This window comes from Ranitomeya variabilis, chromosome 7 (genome assembly GCF_051348905.1).
Source record: "Ranitomeya variabilis isolate aRanVar5 chromosome 7, aRanVar5.hap1, whole genome shotgun sequence".
NCBI lineage: Eukaryota > Metazoa > Chordata > Amphibia > Anura > Dendrobatidae > Ranitomeya > Ranitomeya variabilis.
This window is the reverse complement of record NC_135238.1, coordinates 214,430,219-214,457,969: the sequence shown is the minus strand read 5'-3', so window position 1 is coordinate 214,457,969 and position 27,751 is coordinate 214,430,219. Positions and strand designations below refer to the sequence as shown.

General features: G+C 41.7%; 1 protein-coding gene and 1 long non-coding RNA gene across 8 annotated transcripts in view; one reads left to right on the top strand and one right to left on the bottom strand.

Moving 5' to 3' along the window:
* LOC143784520 (uncharacterized) overlaps positions 1-8,360 on the top strand; it is a 39,541-nt gene extending 31,181 nt beyond the window's left edge. The window contains exons 3-4 of the long non-coding RNA XR_013217804.1: positions 5,392-5,548; positions 8,183-8,360. This is a non-coding gene — a long non-coding RNA (uncharacterized LOC143784520). The remainder of the gene's footprint in view (positions 1-5,391; positions 5,549-8,182) is intronic.
* Positions 1-27,751, bottom strand: part of RBMS1 (RNA binding motif single stranded interacting protein 1) — a 165,410-nt gene that overhangs the window by 42,961 nt on the left and 94,698 nt on the right. For all 7 annotated transcript variants that reach the window (XM_077272854.1, XM_077272848.1, XM_077272852.1 and 4 more), the window contains exons 3-4: positions 26,423-26,481; positions 18,670-18,761 (exon numbers count right to left, since the gene is read on the bottom strand). In XM_077272854.1, coding sequence (XP_077128969.1) covers positions 18,670-18,761; positions 26,423-26,481 — 151 coding nt within the window. The remainder of the gene's footprint in view (positions 1-18,669; positions 18,762-26,422; positions 26,482-27,751) is intronic.

The following is a 27,751-nucleotide window of genomic DNA, read 5'->3' as shown; positions in this document are numbered from 1 at the left end:
TTGTAAATCAGCTAAGAAGAGAGCAAAGAAAAAAAAAAAAGGGGTTACAAACTCTCCATCAGAGCAAGCTCACTGATGAATTCTCAGTTAACTGTTGAGCAGTCAGCATTCTGCAGGAAATATTAAATAATAAAGGAGAATACGAAGATGCAATTTTTATGAAAACCAATTGCAAAAATTATTATTATTATAATTATTATTATTATTTAGCATTTAAAAAGTTTTTAAAAAAGGGACTTTAAACTTTTAAAGTGGTCCATATTCTTTAAAGGGCCACTGTCACCCCCCCCCCCCAGCCGTTATAAACTAAAAGAGCCACCTTGTGCAGCAGTAATGCTGCAGTCTAACAAGGTGGCTTTTAGTTTTTGATTCATTTATTACCTCAATAAAGCGTTTTAAAAATTGGCCACAAATACCAGATATTGTATCTGGAGGCGGTCCGAATCGTCCTCTAGGAATCTCCCAACTGCCGTCACTCTTCTCTTCAGGGGCGATGGTCGCCGCCCCCTTCGCGCTGTTGCTTCTTAAATCCGGCGCCTGCGCTGTGCGTGCCTGCCTGGGGCAGGCGCAGTCTTCATTGTCAGTCACAGCTCAGATGCCGGGTGCCTGACTGCGCCTGTGCGCGCAGTGCGCCCACCCTGTTCCTGAATCCCCGCCCTGCACTGTGTTATTCATTATGCACAGTGCGGGGCTGGGGTTCCTGGGCATGCGCACTGCGCTTGTCAGACGCTCCCCCGGTCCCCCGCCTATAATAATAATAATAATAATAATAAATGAATCAAAAACTAAAAGAGCCACCTTGTTAGACTGCAGCATTACTGCTGCACAAGGTGGCTCTTTTAGTTTATAACGGCTGGAGGGGGGTGACAGTGGCCCTTTAAAAGGAAATCTGTCAGGAGGTTTATATATGTATACTGAGAGCAGCATCATATAGGGGCAGAGAGCCCGATTCCAGGGATGTGTCACTTGCACAGCATCTTGCTATAGTTTCAACACAATCATTGTTTATCAGCAAGAGATTATCAGTACAGGACTAGGTGTCACGTGCACTGCAGTCCAGCTCATCTGCGTAACCACGCCCCCACAATTGATTGGCAGCTTGCTGATAATGTGCATAGGAAGCTGCCAATCAGGGGTGTGGGTGGAGTTCTGCACAGTTCAGCATTCCGACCACTGCTGCACACAAGGATTCTTATCAAAACTACAACAAGCAGCCCAGTAAGTGATACATCACTGGAATCTGGGTCTCTGCCCCTACATCATGCTGCTCTCAGATTACATAGCAAAACTCTGCTGAACAATATCCTTTAAAAAGGCTGTCTGACATTAAAATACCGTATATGTATATTTTTGCCATGGATTGATTAAATAAATGGAGGCATACATTGTGGTCTGCCTCATGTTGAAGTCACAGTAATGACAATTATATTTTAAAGTAATTGGTGGAGAATCGCATTTATTCCCCCTCTAAATTCTGAACAAGCAAACATCGTTCCTCGCCAGATCTCCGAGGCGAGGGAAGGAGGTTATGCTCCGGTTTGTTATATTTAATAAATCCAAAAATAAAAAAAAGTAAATAACTGACTGTCGGACAGGCCCTTTAAAAAGTCGGGTGGTAAGTGGCAACTTGTCAGTTTCCGTCATAGATCCAACACGTTATACATTGGTCGGCATACAGAACAAAAGGATGGAGTCATACTTGACAAGACAGAGAAAGTATTCTGTAAGGGGCCAAGTTGACTGGTGGATGATATCAATTGGGTCAGTTAATCGCCAGGTACGTATGATTAGAAGGCTTATTGGTGCCACAGATCAGTACCACGTTTTCCACGCTGTGTCTGCTTTATAGAGGGTGATTGAGTAATGAACGCCCCACTAGAGAGATCGACATCTGAACGTCTTGGATTTGTTTCGTCGCTGTGGTTTTTTTCACGGCAGACATCCAGGTCACAACTCCGGTTTATCACATGGAATCTATAGCATGTCAGTAATTTCTATTTTAAGGAGTCAAGTGATGTTTCTAGACTACACATACCTGCATGTGAACAGACCAATAACCACATAGCAGGTTTGGGGAGTTTCTACTAAACATGTACATCCCTGACCTTGTTAAGACTACATATACTTTAAAATTACTGAAACAATTTAACAAATCCTGCTAAATAGAAGAAATGCTTAAGACCATTACAACGGAGAAGTGGACGATTTCCAAACCAAATAAAATGCCAGCCCTAAGGAATAAAGTAAAAAAAAATTGGCCAACAGAATATACCTCATTGGAGGCTTGATCTAGGATGAATGATAAAAGATTGTGAACTTCATCTACAAATCCAAATGAGAGATTTTGTTTCTGGAAGCATAAGTCTACTAAGTGTGTCCCCATGGGACCCTTCTGCTGCAGACCCCCTGAAGATGAAAAACTGCAGTGGCAAAAACGCATAGCTAGACAGTTTATGCTGACGATTTTTGTCGCAGTCAGATATTTGACCAGACTCGAAAATGAAATAAGTTAAGGCTCCAATCCTAATTTAGGGTTGCTTGTCAACTGGGACCAACATGGGCAAATTTCCTTTCCCCCTTTCCAAAAACAGGTGAGGAATCAGCCAGCAGCTGTCTACACTGCAAATGTGGCAAGAGATGAGCGATTCAATACGATGCAAATAGAACTGATGCCAAATTTTAGGAACATTGCAATTTGATTGAATCACTAAAAAATGCTATCGTTATATTACACAATCCAGAAAGATTTCATCAGCTGAAACAAAAAATAAAGATCACATGACCACAGGAGCGGCCAGGTGGGCTTCCCAAAAAAAAACAGTCTATGATAGGCTGTATAAAAGCCAAGGCAGGGAATGCAGCACAGCAAGCATTTTGGAATGGATCGGTTTAGTGAGGCAATTTTAGCAGCAGAAATAAAGAGAAACAAAATGGAGATACTGTACTGAAAGAGTGAGAAAACAGTAGTGAAGAATGGTTACCATAATTTTACCTGTAGCCATAAATGCAGAGGTCACTGACATTTTTTTTTTTTAGTTTATTTTATGTGAACACAAATTGTGCTAAATTACAAGATCTGAAACACATTTTAATGTAAAGGCATATAACCTTTACAGGTTTATTTTTCCCGTACACATGGAATGGCATTTGAAATATTTGTATACAACCAAGATTTCTGCTTGCAGACATTCTTTAATTCTTTTTTACATAATCACAAATACCATAGAGGTAAATAAGATACGTACAGTTTTCTACCGTAGTGAAAAGGAGCGATCTGAGAAATCAGCCGGAAAAAAAAAATGGTAGAAATTCTCTGCTGCTACTGTCAGTAGAACGTGAAGAATGAGAATGTTATTTAACGCTGCCATTTGGTTCCTCACTGCCATAAATTAATGATTTTGAAGGAGACATATCCTTCAGCTTTACTTGTTTTTAAGGAAAAGTATCACCTCCAGAAACGCTATTTACCTGCGGATATAGTGACAATCTGCAAGTAATTAACTTTTATATCATATCTGGATGGCTTACTGGGGCTGGGGATACATGGAGAAAATTAAAGAGGTTTTCCCGTGAACAAAGTTAATTTTATTCAATATTATTCCAAGAAGTATTACACTCCACCATTGGATGTGTATAAATAAAATGTTCCTGTGCTGAGATAATCTTATAAATGTGCCCCTGCTGTGTACGGTGTAATCGCAGTGTCTGACCGTGCAGGAACATGGTCTGATCATACCACATCTCGCTTCCTCTCATTGGGGCGGTGCAGGAGGCCGTTTGAGTAGTGAGCTGAGACTATTGCGGTGATCACTCGTTAGAACATTGCACACACACATGCTGCAGAGCAGGCTGTCAATCAACATGTCGGGAGATTGAGTACAGCTGCTTACTGTGTAGTGACTAACTGCTACTTGCACCGGAAGCAAGTGGCTGCAGCGAGAATATTCATTTGTTTTCTCTCTGTAGCCACTGCTCCAGTAAGCCAGCCAGACATAAGTGCTATGATCTTCCTGCACATTACACTATATCTGCAGGTAAATCACGTTAATCTGATCTTCTGGACTAGAGCTGCTCCTCTGCACTGTGTCCCCCCCCCCCTGTTGTCTCAAAGCATCAACATCTGACAGGAGGAAATCTTAGAACCACTGCAGTTTCTTCTTGTAAAGATGGAAAGTACCATAGTCGCAGTAGATCAGTAGCCAGTGACTGGCTGCAGCGGTCAAGTGATTAAATGCAGTCAGAGAACACTCTACAAAGTGCGAAGAAGCAGCGCTGGTCTGAGAGGTTAATATATTTATATATATATATTTCTTTTAATCCTTATTCGTATACTGCCCTGGCCCCATTAAATAAGTGCATAGGTGCCTTAAAAGGGTATTCCCATCTCCAAGATCCTATCCCAATATGTAGTAGTTGTAATAATAATAATAATAATAATAATAATAATAATTAGATTAGCAAATACCTCCAATTAGAAATGTAGTATAGTTCTTCTGATTCTATAGGTCTCTTTCCTCTCATGCAGGCATTGCAGGACCTTAGGTATCCATGGTTATGTGTACTAATGAAGTGACAGCTAGTTGCTAGTGGTCGTATCCATGGATACTTAAGGTTCTGCAATGCCTGCACGAGAGGAAAGAGACCTATAGAATCAGAAGAACTACACTACATTTCTAATTGGAGGTATTTGCTAATCTAATTATTATTATTCGTATTATTACTACTACTACTACTATACTACTACTATCCCATATTGGGATAGGATCTTGGAAATGGGCATACCCCTTTAAGTCTTCGAAGGGTCTCTCAACCAAGTTGTGTGACCTACCACTTGCTTTTTACTCCGACATGCTCCGACATACATATGAATGTTTGAATTGGCCAAGCGACTATGTGTTTTCAGGTGGAAGAGGGGAGTAAGGAACCAACACCTCTGGGGGCGGCTTAAAGAACAAAAGGATTGTGGTGAGAAGTACTGGGCAATTTAAATTATTCACTCTCCATCGGGGGGCAGCAGTCCAGAGAGTAGTGGTGGACCCAGACATAAAAGGGAACCTGTGCAAGAACAGAATATGGCCCTTTTCTAGCCAAACAGTTCTGCCATGACAGAAGCTGCCTGCTGCCTTGGGCCCCTGGGTGGCTGCACATGCTGCATCAATGATATGTCCGCCCCTGAGGAGGACACATCAGTCTTGCTGAACTCAACATAATCTACAGTATATGAGGGCCTCGTATTGCCTCTGAAGACAACTGGCAGGCCGAGGTACAACCAATATAATCTTGCCACTCTGAATATTTTATTTAACAAACCGACAATATATAAAAAAAAATAATAAAAAAAAAAAAAACACACACCCCCTCCCTCCTAAAAGTTGCACATTTTTTCTACAGGTATGTGATATTTCATCAGCGCGAGTCAGCAGAACATGGACAAGAAAGTGGGATTGTTTGAATTCCGTCATACACGTGTCGCTTCTAGATGAAGAAGAACAAGTCAAGAAAAAAAAGAAGAAGGATACATTACACTGCTAAATTCCCAGCTAGTAAAGTAAGTGGGCACCTTTTAGAATGTGTAAATTATAAATGTGGGAACGCCCCGGATAATTAGCCTCCATCAATTCTGCAAATATCCCTTTGTGTAGAGCGGTCCGCACCCATTTTACTGAGGCTCTGACGGTAATGTATGCTGCAAGCAAAGCATAGTAAAATTCTCTGCGTCGTATTACAACAATGCAACCGTAAAAAATAATGGAAAGATCTGTCATGGCTAACGAAAAGGATTTTAGTCTAGTGTCAATAATTTTAATAGTAGGAAATGTAATCAGAAAAAAAACTATGCAATTACAGAGGTCGCTGCTCCACTTCTGTATAGATCATACACTAAACTATAAAATTTGCATCTGCCACTAGGGGGAGCTCGGGAGTTAGTTGCATACTGGTAACTGGACATTTTAAATCTCCCGACACTGCAGCGCTCCGGTGATCTGCGCTGGTGTGTGATCACCAGTCCTACGGAGATAATGCCACATACACACACGTGACCACTGCAGTCAATCAGTGGTATCAGCAGCAGTGAGGGTGAAAAATTGGCTGCAGCAGTCATGTGGATGCGTGACATCGCTGCAGAAAAGTAATGAAAGACCAGTGCAGAACACAGGAGCGATGGAACACCGGGGCATTTAATGGCGCATCATGGGTATTAGCTGCAGTGATAGATGAGTCGATAAATCAGCAAGAGGTTCCATGCATCGTTGTAGGACGAGTGGATCAGTATAGGCTGTGGTCACACGCTGCGTTTTTGCTGTTTTTTTTTCCCCGCAGGCAAAACCTGCTGTCTTGCCAGTAAATCAGCAGCTTAAAAAAAAACAAAAAACAAAACAAAACAAAACAGGTTTTGCTACGTTCTTATTGTCTCTTGTGCATGCTGATAAAGTTTAGTGCACCCCCCCGCTCCCCCCAAAGAAAGGACGATGCAACTTCCTAAAAGGTTTGGCACCAAAACCTTACACCTGCACATTGTTTCCCATGGGTGAATAAAAAAAAAAACTGCCAAAGCACTGATGAAAGAAGGGGCATTTTGCAGTTTTCAAAAATGCACTAGTTTTTCAGATCAATCAGGAAAAAAAAAAAACAAGGTGTGTGCATGAGATTTCTGAAATCTTAGACTTTGCTGCTAATGTAAACCGCGGCTTAAAATTTTCATAACAAAAGCAAAAAAAAAAAAAAAAAATGCAACGTATGAACAGCCCAAATGTTCTTTCTTTAATTATTTTAATGCATGATCACTGTGAGCAGAGTGAATGTCTTCTAAAAAAGGAGTGAAAAATATTGGAAAAGTTTTTTTTTTTTTTTTTTTAAAGCGCGACTCAGTCGAGTTCATATTCAGTTTCCAGAACGTCCACTCCCTTCTTCCACTTTGAAGTTTTAAAGTGTTAAACTTTTGCAAGGAGGCATTTTAACGATTCGGCTTTGAACTTGTGCCAATGTGGGAGCCGAGCCACGAAAACACGATGAGCTGAGAGAGTCTCACCTCTGGAAAACATGCGAGGATTTAAAGAGCCTGACTCATTTCTTACACAAAGTGGATTACGAAAACTTCCTGTCCACACCCTTTTTCCAAAATAAAATAAAAAAAATCCATAACAAAAAGCAAAAAAAAACACATTTTAATTTTTAACACGTTTCTTAGACATTTACAGTAAGTGACTTACAACTGCTGCAAAACACGACTCTGCTCCAGTTTAAGACATGTAGCTGCACAGCCGTCAGCCATCCTGACAAGTCTATTGTAGCAATTAGTAGCAATCCACAAAAGACACCCACATCTTTTCTTAGGTCTCTGTTCGTTATTCTTCCAGGAAATGTATCCCTAAAGTGTCTCCAAAGGAGGACATCCCCTTCAACGAGTGGTCTACTACTGAATTAAAGAGCTGTACAATTTGTCTTTTTCTTTTTTACTTAATACTTCAATTCCAAAAAAATAAATAATTTTTAGCCCCCAAACCATGCATTCATTAAAAATGTTGCACCATTTGGCTTTTATATCTTTCCTTTTTTTCGCACATTGCTGGCGCAGAATGAGATAGCTAAGAATCCATCTGTTTTGCAGATTGTAACTCTCTTATCTGTCTTTCAATGAGCTCTTCTGAGCAGATTTAGGATCACGGCGAGGCTGATCTGAACCTACCTTCATGTGATCGTAAATCAGAAGAACACAGAAAGACAAAATACAAAGTTACAAACTCCTCAGACCATTGTAGGGGGCTCGCTGAAGGATTCTCAGTTACCGCAACTCATTCTAAAGCCGGCAAGAGGCTACAGAAGGCAAATGGTGCAAAATGTTTACTGGGATCCAATAGCAAAAAAAGGATTTTTAGCCTTTCGGGAAGAAGAAGGTCCCTAGAAGTAGACAACGCCTATAATATTGTGTTACTTGTAAATGGCAATGAGAGTACATATGTATTTAGGAACGAATAAAGAAGTCAGAAGTTTGGTTTACGGACTCCACAGAGCCCCGGGATTTATATAAAGGGACTTGTTAGCTAAAGATTTCGGGAATTGTAGTTCAGGATAAATATAAAGGGTCATTAGTATGGAGCAATTCGGAATATAATAAGAGAATGATGAAAAATCTGGTTTAGATCTGGAATTTTAATTTTTTTTCCCCCCATTGTTTCAAAAGAAGAAGCTGCATCCCCTTGGCACCGGTTACTACGCTGCGGAGGAACAAGCTCGATTAAATGGATAGAAGAAAAAAAATCCTCTGTCATCTGAAAGAAATTAACGAAACCTCCCTGTGCGTGTGGAAGGGTTCCTAAAAAACAGGGAAAATGAGAGAGGAATTAAAAAAATAATAATAACTTGGCCCAACTCTTTTCCCCTGCTCGGAGTGGGGTCACCATCGTCGGATCACTGCTGACAATCATGTGAACAGCGCCGCTCCCTGTGGGGATGATCTCCGGGAAGATACAGAACAGATCACAGAGAAAAATATGCTTCCTCTCCAAACAGGTCTGCTTCTAATTTATGTGCTAGCGAGAGAATATTCCTCCTCCACTACACACAATGCAGCACGCTGCCAAACGGCCAAATATCCACATTGTGCAATCATTCAACCCAATGAACGGATCCAAGAACTGTCCCCGAACTCTTACAACCGCGGAACTTTCCAAAGGACTTATCACAGCCGTGCAATATTTGTGAACCGCAAACCAGCATGGGGGTTGCATGACTTTTGTATAGATCGCTAATGTTAAGCCATCAAATAAGCGGTAAAAGCGACTTTAAAGCAGGATGTGTCTCAATTGCCCAACAGTGACAATTCTTAGAAAGATTGTGTTAATTACATTGCTTATAACCCATGGAATTAATTTAAATGTATGTATCAGCCTAAAATTACAATACAATGAGTAAACGTGTGATGTGTTATCAGGGTAAAGCAGCAACATTTGGGAGCAGTTCTTATTATCTTGTGCGCAGGATTCCAATAAATGTCCAAAAGGCTTTTAAAGTTATTAAAAAAAAATAAAAATAACCCACAATGTTATGTGTACTGAGGAAATCATCCAGCCCTTGTATAAAAGCTGTTATAGTGTCGGGCTGTCGGCCATTACTACCTCCTGTGGTCGGCATTCCACAGTCTGACTGCTCTAACTGTAGAGAACCCTTTCCTAATTAGCTGCCGGAATCGTTTTTCTTCCACCCATAATGAGTGCCCCCTGGTCCTTAGTATGGTCTTGGGAAGGAATAAGTCATGTGCCAGTCCCTTTGTATTGACCACACATGTATTTATACATATAAATGAGGTTGCCTCAGAAGTCTTTTTTAAGCGAAACAAACCTAAATCAGGAGGAGAGGGAAGGAAGGGGGATGCAGCTGCAGTTTCTCAACTCTGGGCGTCTTCTTCTGGTAGCATGTAATTCTCTTAACCTGCCTGTAGGCTCTTTGTAATAATTCAGAAAACCCCTCAGTGTTGAGAAAAATCCATCTAGCAGTGTAGAAAGTAGGGAGAAGAGGGCAAGGAAGGGTATGAAGCTGCAGTTTTGGGCAACAGTTAAATCCCCTAAACTTGTAGAATGTCTGTAATCATTCACAAACCGCCTCAGTCTTTAAAAAAAAAAATTCCATCTCATGTAAAACAAAGTAGGAAATTGTTAGAAGATGGGAAGTGGGAAATATAAAGGAGAAACTGCAGCTGTAAGGGTAAAAGGAGTCTTTGAGCGATCTGCATTCTCACAGTAAATGCTTAAGAAGCTTCCTCAAACTTAAAAAAAAAATCCATCCAATGTAAAAACAGTGAGAAGCTGCAGCCGCATCCCCCTCCTCCCCTTTTCTTACTATGTGCTATAGGCCATGTTAACACATTCAGTATTTGGTCAGTATGTGTAAGCTAAAATCAGGAGTAGAACAATCAGGGGAAAAGTATAATAGAAACACGTCACTACTTCTGGATTTATCACCCACTCCTGATTTTGGCTTACAAATACTGATGGAAAATACTGACCAAATACTGAACGTATGAACGTGATCTTAATGAAAAAATATAGGAACAGTGGAAACCTCTGCTCAGAGTATACAGCCCAGTTTATGCGTCCCTAGGAAGAGTCAGCCCATTTAAAATCATGGTGACGGCAAATCTGCATCTACAGATACGATACCTGACGATTGGGAGGAAGTTTAGAGTCAACACAAGCAATTTTTTGCTCTTTTCGGATATGAGCAGCAGTGTTTTCTGAACTAAAGACACACAGCTAATTGCAGGTTAATGGAGGAGTCAGAAAGGAGTACTGTCTAATTCTGCTATTGGCGAGGCCAGTAGAGGAACCAGTACACCTAGGAACACTCGCTAGTATCTATCAAGCTGTCTCAACAGGTCGGCATCCACCACTATAAAGGGCAAAATACGTAAAATTGTTGTTCAGTGGAATGATATGTTTTCAGAAGTTTGTTGTTCTCAGCAGCACATCGCGTGATATGCTGCCGAGGACAATTCTATTTTATGTGAACAGAACGGTCGTACTACTGATTATTCTGAAGGATCAGCCTGTCTGAAGAGGCGAGTAAAGGACTGCCGATGGGTTTACATGTATGGTAGATTGATGGAGGGGTCCGGAAGGACAGCAGGTCAGCCAACAGCTATCTTACGCTTTACTAATGACAGTTGTTTTCACATTCCCACCAGATACAGTGATGTATTCTGGAAGAACAATTATGTTGCGTAACAAAATACCCGGCCATGTTCTCGATGGGAAACGTTTCCTCCGGCCAAATAACAAAGCTGCAAAGTTGTGTCTAAACAAAAAAAAAAAAGTTTACTGCCCACCGGTTCCCAGAACAAAAATGTGTTACACTATATAAAACATTTTCATCTGTTCTAATCCCATCCAATGCCTCTTTATAGGAATGGACGGCTCAGGCCACTGGCACCATAGCTCATCATTGGGTCCAAATTATTACACACAGAAGACGCTGCCCATCAGGGGCACTCCGGAAGCTGCAGTGAAAAAAACACAACAACAATGTTTGGCAATCCTTATTGTAGTTTTTAACTCCTAGACTGTGTCCCTGGTGGTGCGCATGCCCGGTCTGTGGTCCGGGGTTCTGGCGCGCCGCGTCCCCGTGTCCATGGTAACGTCGGGTACTCAGCCCCCATATGTCCGGTCACGTGGCGCGGGCGCTGAAGCTTCCGGATCCTCCTGACCGCGCACGCGCCGGACAGACTCGGGCCACAGTGTTAGTGTTACGGATGGTATAAAAGGTTCCACTTTTTATTAGCAATAGCCACCCCCTGACGAAGGATAAAATCCGAAACGCGCGTCGGGGTGCGCAATTACAGGACATGGCAATTCCTAAAGGTAGATATAGAGGATCCCCCATTTTATGCACATTGCACTTTTTGGTTGTATTGAAATACTTAGTTGTATCACTAAATGCTAATCGCTGTTTTGCACATTGCACTTCTATGAGTAATTTTATCCCGGATTCTGATACACTCTTGGTATATGAATTATTTGAATACACAACTTTTTTAATTATATATTGTACACTATTTTACATCCACACTTGAGGGAAATACTCACATATAAATAGGGTCGGCCATTACTATTCAAATTGTGGAGCAATTATATGTGTTGCTCCTTAGTCCTGTTATGCGCACAGATGTTTTGTTTTAATCTTGCCATTAATATTTAATAAAGGCATTTTATATCTATTACCTGCTCGGTGCTTTTCTGGCTATCCATACATTGGTTGGGTTGGTTGGCACTCCGGAAGTTGAAGTGAAAAAAAAAACACAACAACAACTTTTGTTTGGCAATCCTTATTATAGTTTTTAACGTTACGGTGCTACAATAGGCCCTTCATCACAACGGATTGCCTCTTGGGTAATGAAAGTGTCAGTCCACATGTAGCAGGGCATAGTATTGTGACGCCAGAGCGCCATTACCCAATTTCGCAATACCAAGTGCTGCTACATGTAGACTGACACGTTAACTCAAGGGGCAATCCATTCTGATGAAGGTCCTATTGTAGGACCGAAACGTTAAACGCTACAATAAGGATTGCCAAATAAAAGTTATTTTTTTCACTGCAACTTCCTCAGTGCCAAGTTTTTCTATTATATGATTTACAGGTTGGGACCCTACTTGGGAACCTCATCTTATAACCAGGAGTACCGTATACCTTCTTTATGGCCATTAGGTATGCACTATTCTATACGGTCATAGATTGCAAAGATCATATATACGTTAATGACCTATATGAACCGACTTCTTAGTTACTGATGTAGAAGGGTTCAGCTTTTGAATACAAAGCAGTTGAAAAAAAAATGTTGTAACTCCTATCTGTGTTATCAAATACTCGCTTTCTCCCTACAAAAACAGTTCTGGCACATCGATTCATGAAATCATGCCTTGTGTAGTTCTTTGTGGAATAAACTGAACTGAAAATTATCTACATAGAGACCCCAATATTCTTAATGCCGGAATAGTGAACGATAAGCCGTTTCTGAGGCCTGAGCATGGGCGTGACCACACACCCTATAGTTCCGCCCCCGCTTACTGGAAACGTTTATTACAGCATTAATGATTCTCGATTTGCCCAGTTAGCACAGGAGGCAGACTACGTTAGTCTGTACACTGCCAGTCACAATAGACATGCTGATGGCCGGAAGGTTCCTTGCAGAGTTATCATGGAGGATTTAGTCATGATGTGATCTCTGACAAATTGTTCTATAACAGACTCATTTGTAGTTGTGAAATACTGGTACTTTTGTACTTGAAAAGGTGCTGCATGGAGACGTTTCTCTCTTTTCTGCTGTTTATCAGACAATTACTTTGAAGCTGATCCTTTGAAGCTAGATGCACAGTATATAATGAGAAGCGGCTTTGTACATGTGCATCTGTACACTTATTTATGATGGCAAGTACCAGCAGCCTCGGATTCCGCTAAAGCTGAAGATCTAAGGGTAGCCATAAACGGGCAGATGTCTCACCCGCACCAATGGTGGATGGATCCAGCCTAGCCCCAACTGTGCAGGTAAGGATCGAGCTGCGCCTCTTCTTGTTCTGACTTTTTTTTTTATATATAGGATTTCTACGGACATGTGCACACAACATCTTTTCTCAGGCGGATTCTGCGTGAACTCCTTGAAAAAAAAACCCCAAACACACGGCGCAGCAAGAGGAGTCATACGCTCATACCCCAACAATCATACAGCAGGTATAAACTAGATGCAAGTAAGCCACAGCCCAAAGTTCATCATGTCATTTCTCTGCACACAGCAGCATGCAAAAGAGAATAGCAAGGTAGGGATAGGGTGAATTTCTAAAGTGGTAAACTCTTATCCCATTTCTATATGTGTGCTTGATATCAAAATAGGCAACTAACCAATAAATTGTACATAGAAGTTCTGCACTGCAAGTTCCAATGAAACCAGCCCAGGCCCTGGCTTACCCCCATGCCCAGGCCCTGGCTTACCCCCATGCCCAGGCCCTGGCTTACCGCCATGCACAGGCCCTGGCTTACCCCCATGCCCAGGCCCTGGCTTACCCCCATGCCCAGGCCCTGGCTTAGCCCCATGCCCAGGCCCTGGCTTAGCCCCATGCACAGGCCCTGGCTTCCTCCCATGCACAGGCCCTGGCTTCCTCCCATGCACAGGCCCTGGCTTCCTCCCATGCACAGGCCCTGGCTTCCACCCATGCACATGCGCTGGTTCTAAACATTAAGAAAACTAGTGCTTGTGCACTATAAGGCTGGGGTCACACATGGCGTAAGACAATACGCCACGTATTATACGTCCGTACTACGGCCGTAATACGGAGAAATGTTCCCAAAATAGTGATCCGTAGTCAGGGTGTGTCAGCGTATTTTGCGCATGGCATCCTCCGCATGTAATCCGTATGGCATCCGTACTGCGAGATTTTCGCGCAGGCTTGCAAAACCGACATCTAATGGATTTATGTGCTCAAATGTTAGGGAAAACATATATACAGTATATATATATATATATATATATGTCATTGTGACACATATATATATATTCTGTATTTAGATTTCAATCAGCGCGATATCTGTGAACAGCCGGTAATTCAATTGCCGGCTTTTCATTTCTCCTTCACAAACCCGACAGGATATGAGACATGATTACATACAGTAAACCATCTCATATCCCCCTTTTTTTTGCATATTCCACACTACTAATGTTAGTAGTGTGTATGTGCAAAATTTCTGCGCTGTAGCTGCTGAAATAAAGGGTTAAATGGCGGAAAAAATTGGCGTGGGCTCCCGCGCAATTTTCTCTGCCAGAGTGGTAAAGCCAGTGACTGAGGGCAGATATTAATAGCCAGGAGAGGGTCCATGGTTATTGGCCCCCCCGTGGCTAAAACCATCTGCCCCCAGCCACCCCAGAAAAGGCACATCTGGAAGATGCGCCTATTCTGGCACTTGGCCACTCTCTTCCCACTCCCTGTAGCGGTGGGATATGGGGTAATGAAGGGTTAATGCCACCTTGCTATTGAAAGGTGACATTAAGCCAGATTAATAATGGAGAGGCGTCAATTATGACACCTCTCCATTATTAATCCAATTGTAGGAAAGGGTTAAAAAACACACACACATGATTGAAAAGTATTTTAATGAAATAAACACAGCGGTTGTTGTAATAATTTATTGTTCTCTCAAATCCATTTGCAGTCCCTCGCTTGGCAACATAATAAACGCACAAGATACATACCTTCTGATGTACTGTCAGGTCCAACGATGTAATCCATCTGAAGGGGTTAACTAATATTACAGGCAGGAGCCCTGCTAAATGCAGCGGTGCTCCGTGCCTGTAATCCCCGGCGAATGAATGAAATGTAGGTCATTGACCTACATTTCATTCATTCGCGGTGAGGCGCCCTCTGGTGGATGTTCTCATGAACTGCAGCCTGGGAACTTTTTCCCACGCTCCAGGTCATATGAGGACATCCACCAGGGGGCGCATCACCGCGACTGAATGAAATGTAGGTCAATGACCTACATTTCATTCATTCGCCGGGGATTACAGGCACGGAGCACAGCTGCATTAGCAGGGCTCCTGCCTGTAATATTAGTTAACCCCTTCAGATGGATTACATCGTTGGACCTGACAGTACATCAGAAGGTATGTATCTTGTGCGTTTATTATGTTGCCAAGCGAGGGACTGCAAATGGATTTGAGAGAACAATAAATTATTACAACAACCGCTGTGTTTATTTCATTAAAATACTTTTCAATCATGTGTGTGTGTGTTTTTTAACCCTTTCCTACAATTGGATTAATAATGGATAGGTGTCATAATTGACGCCTCTCCATCATTGGATAGGTGTCATAATTGACGCCTCTCCATCATTAATCTGGCTTAATGTCACCTTCCAATAGCAAGGTGGCATTAACCCTTCATTACCCCATATCCCACCGCTACAGGGAGTGGGAAGAGAGTGGCCAAGTGCCAGAATAGGCGCATCTTCCAGATGTGCCTTTTCTGGGGTGGCTGGGGGCAGATGTTTGTAGCCACGGGGGGGCCAATAACCATGGACCCTCTCCTGGCTATTAATATCTGCCCTCAGTCACTGGCTTTACCGCTCTGGCGGAGAAAATTGCGCGGGAGCCCACGCCAATTTTTTCCGCCATTTAACCCTTTATTTCAGCAGCTACAGCGCTGAAATTTTGCACATACACACTACTAACATTAGTAGTGTGGAATATGCAAAAAAAAAGGGGATATGAGATGGTTTACTGTATGTAAACCACGTCTCATATCCTGTCGGGTTTGTGCAGGAGAAATGAAAAGCCGGCAATTGAATTACCGACTTTTCACTAACAGCGCTGCGTATTTCTCGCAAGTCACACTGCTGGTCCGTGTGGAATCCGTATTTTTCTCGCCCCCATAGACTTTCATTGGCGTATTATTTGCGCAATACGCTGACAAACGCAGCATGCTGCGATTTTGTACGGCCGTAGAACGCCGTATAATACTGAACCGTAATATACGGCTAATAGGAGCAGCCCCATTGAGAAGCATTGTGCCGTATGTAATGCGAGTTTTACGTACGTAGTTTTTGCGCTCTTACGTACGTAAAACACGCATGTGTGACCCCAGCCTAATAGTGCACTATATAGTGCTTATAAACTTACCAATTGCTTTCTCTTTTTTTTTCCCCTCGTTTGCAAAATTTTTAAAAAGAGGGAAGTGATTGTGTCTCCTAATATCGCCATAATACAGTCATACAGGAAATGCTGACATGTGCATAATCTGACACTGAACATTTAAAAAGGAAAAAACATTACCCTGTATGTCAGAAATTAATTCACTACATCCGAAAAAGCTTCCCAGTCACAAGATCCTTCCCTCTCCCAAGAGGTAGGTAACCTGTCTCCTCCAGGCCAACCATGAATGTGTATGGCAGCGTCAGCTGTCTCTTGTGTGTACGGCTGCCATTAAATTTTGTGCTGAGTTGCAATACCAGGCACAGCCTATGAATAAGCATGGCGCCATTTCATTAACAAGAGTTTAATAAATTGGCAGCCGCCTATGCAGCGTTTCATATGGAGAGACCTTCGAGCCTGGCTAGCAGGGATTCTGTCGCACAGATGGACAGTGGCGGGTTCCCATATCTGACAACACACCACTGTAGCAATTTAGGCTGGTGTCCAGTGCAACAATCCCAGATTTATAGCCCCCAGATGGTGGGTGTGAACTGCAGAACTGAAAACACATCTGTAAGGTTCATGTGTTCACGTCTATCTGTCTTGGGCTCCTCTCCCAGTGACTTACATATGGTTCTTTTTTCTGCAGTCTTGGCGCAGCTCCAAGGATGCCTCTTGTATTCGAGGATTAACACTTTGCACACCAATGTGAGCCATTAAGAATTTTGTTTTTTCAAATGTCCGTAGTGGGGTGAGTGTTGGAACTTTAACAATTGTATGGTTATTTAATTATTTGACTTCAGAAAATAAAGATCTTAAAAGAAAGAAAAATGATGTCAAGTGTAATGGGTATAACGAAATGGAGGTTGTATGATCACCATGTTGGCTTTTGGAAACCTAAACTATTGCGTGTGTATTGGCGTGTCTCACAAAACGGGTGTTCTGGGGTATAGGTTCTCAGACTTAAGTAAAAAAAATATATATATTTGTTACCCTTCCCTGTCTTACTTGGATCCCATTGGACTTTAGCATGTCAGAAATGGCCCACTCAGCCAAGGAGTCCATGAAGCCATAACCAGCTGTGGCAGATCACCGACTTGACTAAGTATTTCCAGTGCGCCGACATAGTTCACGTGTACCCCTGTGCTCATTTCCATTAATTTATGGTGCGTTTCGAGGGGCTATCTTATGTGTGCCCTATTGAAGTGGTAGAATATAATGTGTAGGGTACATGCACTGTTCCATTTCTCCAGTAGATATTTGTTCTATCCTCACATTATGCTTTTACGATCCATAGTACAGTTGTTCGATCATCATTTCTCATCCTCGGCAACTTTTAGGGTTAGTTGAGTAAAGGTTACGTAACCGGTGTTTGGCCGAGACGTCCAATCTCAACTTAATGTAGAATCACGTTTGGACAATCAAAACGCCTTTGATAAGTTGATCAAGTTCTTATTCAACTGACAATTATTCCTTATGACCTCATCATACACATGCATGTTTGTTTTGTGCTTTCAATAAAGTCGCTGCCGTAAACTTATGGAGGCGGCTTATCTGCTTTAAGAGCAAGAAGGTTTGGAGATGTTGAAACTCACCATACCCGATCATTTTTTTCTCGCCCACAACATCTGTCAAACACACGTTGAACAAACATTATTGGACAGTCAGCCAGGACTGCAAAAATTAGAGGGCTGAGTCTAATGTGTATGGTCAATTTCAACCCAAGAGTAAACTTCATAAACAAAGACCCCTTTTAGAAGACTTGTAGGAGATCTGTTCCCCTTTTTAAAGCAAAAAAGAGGACCAGATCTTGACACAAATAAAAGGACTCCCTAAGGAAATATAATGGACTGTTTGCTTCTCCTTTGTGCCTAGATCCTAGAATTCTTTTAAATAAAAATTATTAAGGAAGAACAAATTTTCCATATAGTGCCCAGACCCCTTGTGAGGTCAATGAGGCCTAACATGGCATCTCAAAAATGTTGACAAAAGAAATATTAAAAAAAACAAAGCTACGGTACATAAAAAATTCTGGACATCAGTCCACAATGGTCTAGTCTGACCACCAACTCGGACAGCCAACATTGTGCTCATGCCCCAATACTATGAGATCCCACTTTTTATACTCAGGGTGTCGTAGACGTTGCTGCTTCTACTTAATGGACAAGGTTTAAACCAATGGTTTTCAAATAAAGGCCCTTAGAAAGAGCCGCATTGCCTTGGTTTAGGTTTCCTTTGATGCCACCAGAGAATTAAATGGATCAAGGAACGTAAAACGTCTTAAGTCAAATTTATGAAAAAGACGGGAAATTCAGAAAGGTACGAAGAACGACAAAGCAACGTCTCCAACCACTGGAGCCCCTTATTAACATCATTTAAAAAAGTGTCCAACTGGGAGCAAAAACACAAGAAAAGAGACATGTTTACAAAGAAAACAGAAGCCGGTGTATCCCCCGACACCTCCCCAGCAGGGAAAGAGCTCGACACTTATTGAAAGGTACCTTTGCCATCTGTGCTTGGACTCCAGTTGCCTTCAGAGCCGAGACCGCTTTCTGAGCAGCTGCCGGGCTGTCAAAGTCTACAAATCCATAACCTGCGGATCATAAACATGACAATTTATACACCTATCAAAGGAAGAAGCCTGTGCGCACAGATGCTCGATGCATCACAATTCTGCTGCCTGTCCGTGCAGGCCAAGGTGGAATAAATGAATACTAGTCAGCAACGGAAGCTACAAAACTAAATGTACCAGTAACTTCCAAACCCGAGTCACTGAGCGAATTTAGAAAACTCAGCGGCTCGTTAAGGGCTTGTTCACACGCTGCATTTTTACCTGCGTAAAAATACATGTTTACAAATACCAACAAAGCCCATGAGAATTACAAAGGCTCAAGCACACGATTTTTATAGTAGAAAAAGAAATAGGCAACCAGCTCCCCTCCTGCCTATAGTAGTAACCCTCGGTGCACGGACTGCTTATCGACGGGTAATATTTATCCAAAAACGCAAATAAAAATTATAAGTGCCACGACTAAGGATGATGGTTTGCATTTGAAACGTTTTGCTTTTTTTCTACTATTTTTCACTTGGATTATGAAACTAATTGTTTCAATAAAAATATAATTTTTTTATTCCCTCGGAGATGGAATTTTTTGGATAAATATAAGCAGATTTTTCTGTACCAAAAACAAAATGTGAACATAGCCATAGGGTACAAAGTACAAAAAAAAATATTTAAAAGATTCAACTACTTCAGAGCGTTGGAATAGAAGGTCAGATGACCCATAATAACCATATTTAAAGATGCAAATTATCTGCCCGGTGTTGTTTATTGTAGGATCGGGCAATTCTCCTGCCGCGTCTGGTTGAGTAAATACACGTATTCTGCATAAAATAACAATTCTGGATCATTAGATCGGTTTTGTGTTGTCAACTCCTAACGGAAATGTATGAATAAACGGTCAACTGGGCTTTACTATTCACTCTGTTAATAGATCTGTATCCATAGTGTCTGGCGCTGTCCAATCAGACATGACAGTATTAAACTGTAGGGACAATTAAGGGAAATGGACAATTCACTCACATTTTCCAGAGGCACACTTTAGAGGGATTACAATTGCATGGATTTTTTTCATCCATAGCTTTCCGCAAACTCATCACATTCTTGAAACATGCTATAAAAATCCTTCCATTAATACAACTTGTGAGTTATATTTAGGAACATATAGCATGAACATCTCAAGCAAAACCATAAAGTCATTTAAAATTGTGTTAAATTTGTTACATTTTTTGCAAAAGATCTGATTTGAGCAAAGGTTCATTTTCTGATGATAGCTTTACTTTCAGAAAGCAGTTGACTAGGAGGCACGAGACACCTAGTCCTTCAGCGATAATCTCCTGCTGATAAAACACTGATTTTATTGAAACAGCAACACAGTCTAGTAAGTGACATATTACTGGAATTAGGGTGTCTGCCATCATGCTGCTCTCAGATTACATAGTAAAACCTGCTGACAGATTCCCATTATATTCTTAACAAGAGATATTGTTAAATGTAAAAATATTTGATAATTTTCTATCCAGATCATACAAATGCTAATATTTGGACATTTCCTATGGGAAATAATGCAGGTAAATATAAAAGTATTTCCTTCATTGACTTATAATCGAGCGCTTCCGATCCAGATTTAAATAGAACCGGTCACAAATTGTGCCATATTTTCCCAGGAAAAAACAAAAAGTAGCATACGGCATTTTTACACTAGCCATGTTCAAAAGGGTTGGTACAGTCCATCTTCAGGAGCACTCCGCTCCTGCGCCTCCCAGATTCTTGGCTCTTGAAGATGATAATGTAGACTAGTTGCATGGCTGCACTGCTAACCCACACTGTGCACCACAAATTCAGCAATGGTGGCTTTGGCTCTGCTGCACTGGAGGAGCACCAGGGGGCTGAAGGTAGCTGGATCCATTGGTTCAGTGCAGCACTTACAAGCTCTATAGCAAAAGAGCTTGCAAGTGCTGCGCTCCATACCTAGTAGGCTGGCCACCTCTGGAAGACAGTAGAGATCGCCTTTAATGAGCAGTAAATTATAAAATTTTATATCCCTACGTTCTTGAGAATGGATAGGATCATTAATAAAAAAAAAAAAAAAATTTTTTACAATTCTCACGGTGATCTCATTGGGGTCATCACAGTTCATCATCCCGCCTCATAGTGAACTTACTGTGGGAACGCATCTTCTTTGACAGGCAGTAACCTCTATGGCGCCACCACTCGTCACGGAAGCCGCGCTCCCAGCAGCTCATTGTGTCCTGGTTTTCAGCGTGAACGGTCGCATCATGGCACCGTTCATTTTGAAAATCAGATGTCGCAGGGATGAATTACGGTGTAGGACAGTATGGTTTATCTTCATGTCGGACAAGTGAGGTATATGGTTGTTTATTTTTGCTTTTTTTACAGGGGACATGGGCTTCAATGGGTTAAGTGTAAGGGCGAGTGTAACATTATTATTTTTAAATAAATATGTAATACAGTGTGTTACGTTTTATTTCAAATAAAGGATTCTATTCTTGTGGTGTGTTTATTTCAATACTTACTATGAGGTTAGTAATGGGGTGTCTTATAGATGCCTTTCTATTACTAACCCCTGGGCTTGATGTCAGCTGACAATACACAGGTGACATCAACCCCAATCCTATTAACCCACTTGCCACCATCACAGAGCAAGTGGGAAGTGTGAGGCTATGCACCAGATTTGGCGCATCTTAAGCGCCATTTCTGAGCCGGTTGAAGGCTGATGTTGGAAATCTGGGGGGCCAATATCTCTGACCCCTTCCCAGACTATTATTATCAACCCGCAGCTGTCACTTTAGCCTTTGCTGGTTTGAATTTATAGGGGGACCAGACGTCATTCTTTTGTTTTCTGGGGTCCCCGGTAAATTCACCAGTAAAGGCTACTGTGAGTTGTTCTTATTAATAGCCTAAGAACCTTTTGTGAGATTATCCCCTTTTCCGGATTATTAACATCAGCCCCCAGCCGTGGGCTTTACCTCTGCCGGTTATGAAAATTGCGCAGGAGCCCACACCATTTTTTTTAATTAAATTCTTTATTTTACACAGGAGGGACACAGCTGCTATTGAACACAACTCCCATCCTTGTCGCCTGGTCACGCCAATCTCCGGGACACCAAGCGACAATGATGAGAGCTGCCTTCAGCAGCCGGCGCCTGGGAACAGCGTGAACGGTACCGCTTTTTCAAAGGCGCCTGTATGTATCACACTGATGACATCTGTGTGTGGCACACATTGTGTCCGTGCTACAAATAAAAAAATTGACATGTCTGAGTTTTTCACATGGACACACTGTCGGTGTGAAAAACCTGACGTGCGCACCACCATTGAGTATAATGGGTGTGCATGTGTCCACATTTGAGGCCTTTAAAAAAAACAAACAAAAAAAACGCATACGGATACAAAAAATGGCCGTGTGAAGGGGCCTAAAAAATAGTCACTGGGGTTAGCTGGGTGCCGACACACTTTGTATTATGCAAATAGCAAAATGCTCTGTATGGAAGCTATAACATAAATGTGAACATCGCCTCATTTGGCCAAAGACTTGTCTGGCATGGGTGGAGGGGAATGGGCACCATGACAGTAGTCACCTAGCTCTACCCTAAAAATTAGCGGGACAGTCGTTATGTTCTCCCGCAAGAAATGTCATACATTGACCATTCAAATAGTTAAAAGGCAAAAAAATGGGAGGCAGCACAAGAGTCCTAAACCGGAGCACTAACAACCATAATGAGCAGCTATGTAAGTGACCAAGATAAGCCACCGCGGAGGCACTGTCAGGAATAATTGCAGGATTGGTGCCGACATGGTCAATTAAAGCCATAGTGCCAATTACTCGTCAGTTCCAAGGACAGCAGCCAAATCTATACGGCTGGATAGAGCTGCAGCTTAATATTTAACATTCAGAGAATGGCCGTGCTGCAATACATCCCAGTGCCGAGGAGGACTCTAATTAAAGGGAAAATTTACTGCAGAGGGAAGACTAAATCGTCCAACTCAGATGTCTGCTCACAACACCGTTTTTTCACACTGAAAGAAATGACAACTGTGTGTATTTATGTCAGCCCTTAAAGTTGTCGAAATGCGTGGTCATTTTCCAACATCGTGCATCTCCTCTGAGGTAAAAGAAAATGCACAGTAAAGTTTAAGACTCCGATGTTTGCACGAAAGACAAGCTATATAGAAGTCAAGTAATCTGCAAAAAAAAAAAACCGGTAAAAAGAAGATTCTGCCCCTGTGAGTGAGCCCTTACAATTATTGCACTGAGAGGCCATCATATGCCCAATTGGATGCCATATTGATGCCATACATGGGTGCCAGCTCACTTGTATTTTAAGCAAGACCAAACAAAAAAAAATCTATATTAATCCCTAAAGTGTATTTGTCACATACGGTAGATTGATGGACCTTTGACCACTGAGGTTCCCACTGATCTCCATAACAGGAGATAGCATGCCTACAGCTACCCCATTCACTTTATGGGTTGCCTGGGATCATTTACCACAAAAAAAATTAATGGGGCAGAGTAAGGTACACCTAAAAGACCACCATTCAACTCAAACAAGGGACAAGTGGCACCCCATTCTAGGGATAAGCGAGGGTCTCAGCAAATTGTCTACTAATTGAGATTCTGGTTTGACATATGGCAAGGCTTGTTAAAAAGGGTCGATATTGACTTTTAGGATTGCTAGATCCAATAGGGGGCACTAGAGTTCCAAACCTCTTTCAGAAGAGGCTATATGCATATTTAATTTCCCAGAGGAGCATGGCATGGCCTATATACTTCCACTGGCAGGTCCCTCTCCACAAGGTGAGATGTAATACCTTTTTATTTAACAAAAAGCCTTCACAAGAATAAGGTCCAAACCTGAAAGTTTGTAAGATGGCAGTGAATGGAATAATTAAATATACACGCTCAGATGTCTAGGAAGCGGAGATATGATGAGCTGTTGGAGCTGCCTCCTTCCCCTCCTGTGACATGAATGGATTACTGCGGTTACCAGTGATTGATTGTGATATTATTCCCTTATGTAGAAAAAAAAATGCGGGTTATATGTTCTCTTCACGTTCCATGCTCTCCGATTACGAGCAGGCACCAAGTCTACAGCAGCTCTACAATGTGAAGATGCCCTCAAACAACTTCCCAGACCAATGAGAATGTATCTCAATGTATTTAAGATTACTGATCTCAAACTTAAAAAAAAAAAATAAAAAAAAAAAACTTTTGAAAAAAGTTTTTCTGATCACTTGCAAAACTTTCTGCATTTGCCTCCCACTGATGAACTACTGCAGAAATTAGCGGTGCCCCTGCAGGAAGTCTTCTGCTGCTTACTCATGGCTGAATGGCGAAATCAAAATCATCTGACCGAATTCTTTCCCTTGCCCAGACCCCTCTCTTCCACAGCACACCACCCCAGTGACATAAATAGCCAGGAACATGACGCCGCCATAGTATGTCTCCCGCCCACGTCACTGTGACAAGATCTGCTTAAGACATGGTTAAAGTGACTGGGTTAACTCAGAGGTTTCACGTGATGAGCGCCTGGGAAAGGAGAGGTCAGGAATGATTACACGGCTAAGAAACAGGAAAAAAAAACCTTCTGCTGTGCCTTTTGAAGAACAACATAATAGCGAAGGAGAGCGCGTAATTAAATAACGCTTAAATTGACCCCTTCCTTATTAGCCCAGCCAATTTGCACAATGTGTAATCCTGTCAAAGTTTTAAGACTTTTAAATGGTCTCCGAGACAGCGAGAGAGAAAAATACGCCTTTCCTTAATGAGCAGAGCACTTTTGACCTGTGCCGTATACTCTCAAGTTCTGACAGTATACGGCAAATTTCTGAACAATATAAAATGCACAGGACTGGTTTTTCAAATATATCTCTGCCACTTTCGGCTAATATCTCCGATATCTAAAAACAAACACAAAAAAATATTTTTCAAACTCTTCTGTAAAGGCAACATATACCATAAACTGGCCTTTGACACATTTGTCATTTGATCAATAAGAGTGGACTTCTCTGATCTTCAGCACCGCAACAATAGACTAAACAGATCGAAGACATTAAATGGAGATGACAGGGAAGGGAAAGGCAAAAACAATCGTAAAAACGAAAAATAAATCTGTTATATAATTGCATTAAGCAAAATGTAACACAAACCTTAAAAAAGGAATCTGTCAGGGGGATCAACCATTGTGGAAGGTGGGACCAATGGAAACCCAAAAATTTGAGGTCATCTGTGTAGAAGAGGTGATGCACATGCATGACCTGATCACCAGTTCACCTCTATAGGGCTGAAGGGGCGTCTATCTCCAATAGTACCATAGACTTGAATAATGAGGTGATTTAGCACGCGCTAACACTCATTTCACACAGGCTTTAGAGACCAAACTGAAGCAAAAATAAAGACTCTACTCAGCAGACTTAACTGACAAAGGGGGTCCACCAAATTTTCAAGGTTTATAAAAGTTTGGTAACAAAAACCCAAGCAAAAGCGACAAAACTATAGACAGAGGCTCTAAGCATAAAAATAAGCAGCGCTGTGAACACAGCCTATACCAAAACAGAACAGAAAAATGAGAAATACAAGTGTGCACGTTCTAAACTACGAAAAAACAATCCACTTTATCTGCAGATCTGTAACCATTAATGGAATTCTCCAAAGCTTAAAAAAGGAGTCTGCAGTTTTTCCAGAAACAACACCATGTGTGTTCATAGGCCGAACTAGGTATTGTTGCTCATATCAATTTACGTACGGTAAATGGTGCCGTAACCCAGGAGAATACACAACCTATGGACAGACGTGGCACTTCTAGTCCTGCCCAAACCCTTTGATGGGGTTCTCCTACTAAATAACTCATCTATTTACAGGATAGACAGTAAATGTAGGATTGCTAGAGGTCTATATCATTTGGCCTCCAAGTGGTTAGAGAACCGAGTATTGTCATTGAAAATGTACAAAAAAACCAAAAACAAAAAAACAAAAAAAAAAAAAACCTCATACGACCAGGATATAAGAAAAAAAAAGGTTTGGCTCTTGGGGGTGGGGGCAGAATTATCAAAAGAGAATATTTCCCATATCTAAGTGGTTAACAGGTCTTTCATTTCAGGTCTTTTTTGTTTCTCAACACAAGCTACAAATATTCTCAGCTCTGTAGTCGTACCAAAGTGGCCAAGTCATCATGGGCAAACTAGACATTTTGGTGGCAATTTAAAGTCTGGAAAACCTGGAAGACGGGCCCTGCTGTGCAGTAATAGTTTCTGGAATGGACAAATTCATTACTTTGTCAGACATGTTGGGAGAGAATTTTTTTTTAGAAATATTTTAGCTTATGGAAAAATCCAGTCTACATTTAGGGAAATCGGTAATCATGTTTCATTGGTCTAGTGCCGAAAGCATCTGCGGAGCAGGTTTATGTTTTATTACACTCAAGCCACCTTCTTGCAGGTGGGTTGGCTGGTCGCCCCTTTGTGAGTGCACATGTACCGGAGATGTAACGGCCCAATAATCCCATATCACCTGGTATTGCCTGTAGACAAATGTCTGCAGCCAGTAGTAAAATCCACAAGTGCTACATTACATTCAATACATTTTATAGGCGCAGACCTTGTTCTGAAATTGCAGATCCTGCTTGGATTTTAGGAAAGTGGAGCAATGTTTCATCACCTCAGGCACTCACCTTTACATTTGTTTGTAGTCTTATCCAGAATGGCCTTCGTGGAAACAATCTTGCCATATCTGAAGATAGCAAAAAATAATAATTAGCATTGAGTAATGCAATAGGTCAGAATAAGGCTTTGTTCATAGGTCCAATACTTATTTCCAATATTCTTTCCATTTTGAGATTACAAAATCAAAGTGATCCATTCATATGACATTTGATGGAAATCTAGCCGTAATCAATTTTTTAGCTGGATCCAAAAACCAAAAAAATTTAGCATGCACAACTTTTTAACTTTTAGTCTAGCCAAGAAAACACGTGAACATGAACACTGAAGTCTATGGGAAACTGATAATAATGGATTGTCATTAGTGATGAGCGAGTGTCCTCGGATAACACCTTATGCTTGAATGCTAGTTGAGTGTCTTCGGCGTGCTCTAATACTATGTTCTAGTCCCCGCGGCTGCATGTCTCGTGTCTGTTCGACAGCCCCAACACATGTAGGGATTTCCTGTTTGTTAGGCAATCCTAGCATGTGTTGGGGCTGTTGAACAGCGTTGAGACATGCAGCCGGGGGGCACTCGAACATAGTATTCGGGCACGCCAAAGACACTCTGTTAGCACACGAGCATGCTCCGGATAACACCTTATCCGACCACGCTCTCTCATTACTAATGGTCATCTGTTGTGTCTTCCATTAAAGGTTCCATGTTTAAACCACTTTGCATAGCCAGAAAACTCCAGGTGATCAGATCCATCTAGTAAAAATGGACGTAAAAAGGAAGCCAAAGTGGGCATCCATTTTTGTTTCATTTGAAACTAGTGATGAGCGAGTGTACTCGTTGCTCGGGTTTTCCCGAGCACGCTCGGGTGATCTCCGAGTATTTGTTATTGCTTGGAGATATAGTTTTCATCGCCTCAGTTGCATGATTTACGGCTTCCTGATACGCTGAATACAAGTGAGGAATGCCTGTTTGTTAGGGAATTCCCACATGTATTCAGCATATCTGGAAGCTGTAAATCATGCAACTGAGACGATGAAAACTATATCTCCGAGCAATAACAAATACTCAGAGGTCACCCGAGCGTGCTCGGGGAAAACCCGAGCAACAAGTATACTCACTCATCACTATTTGTAACGGATTCTGCAAGCAACCATCAGATCAGCTGCCGACATGTAGATGACTGAAAATCAGTTATACCCTTAGGCCTCATTCACATGACTAATGTGGGAGCATCATATTATGGTCACAAATCGTGCCCTGAAGTCTGACGGGAACTAACAGCATCATAGATCACTAGGACAATGTTAGTTCAGGTCATAAAACCTGTGCTTGAGCTGGGACC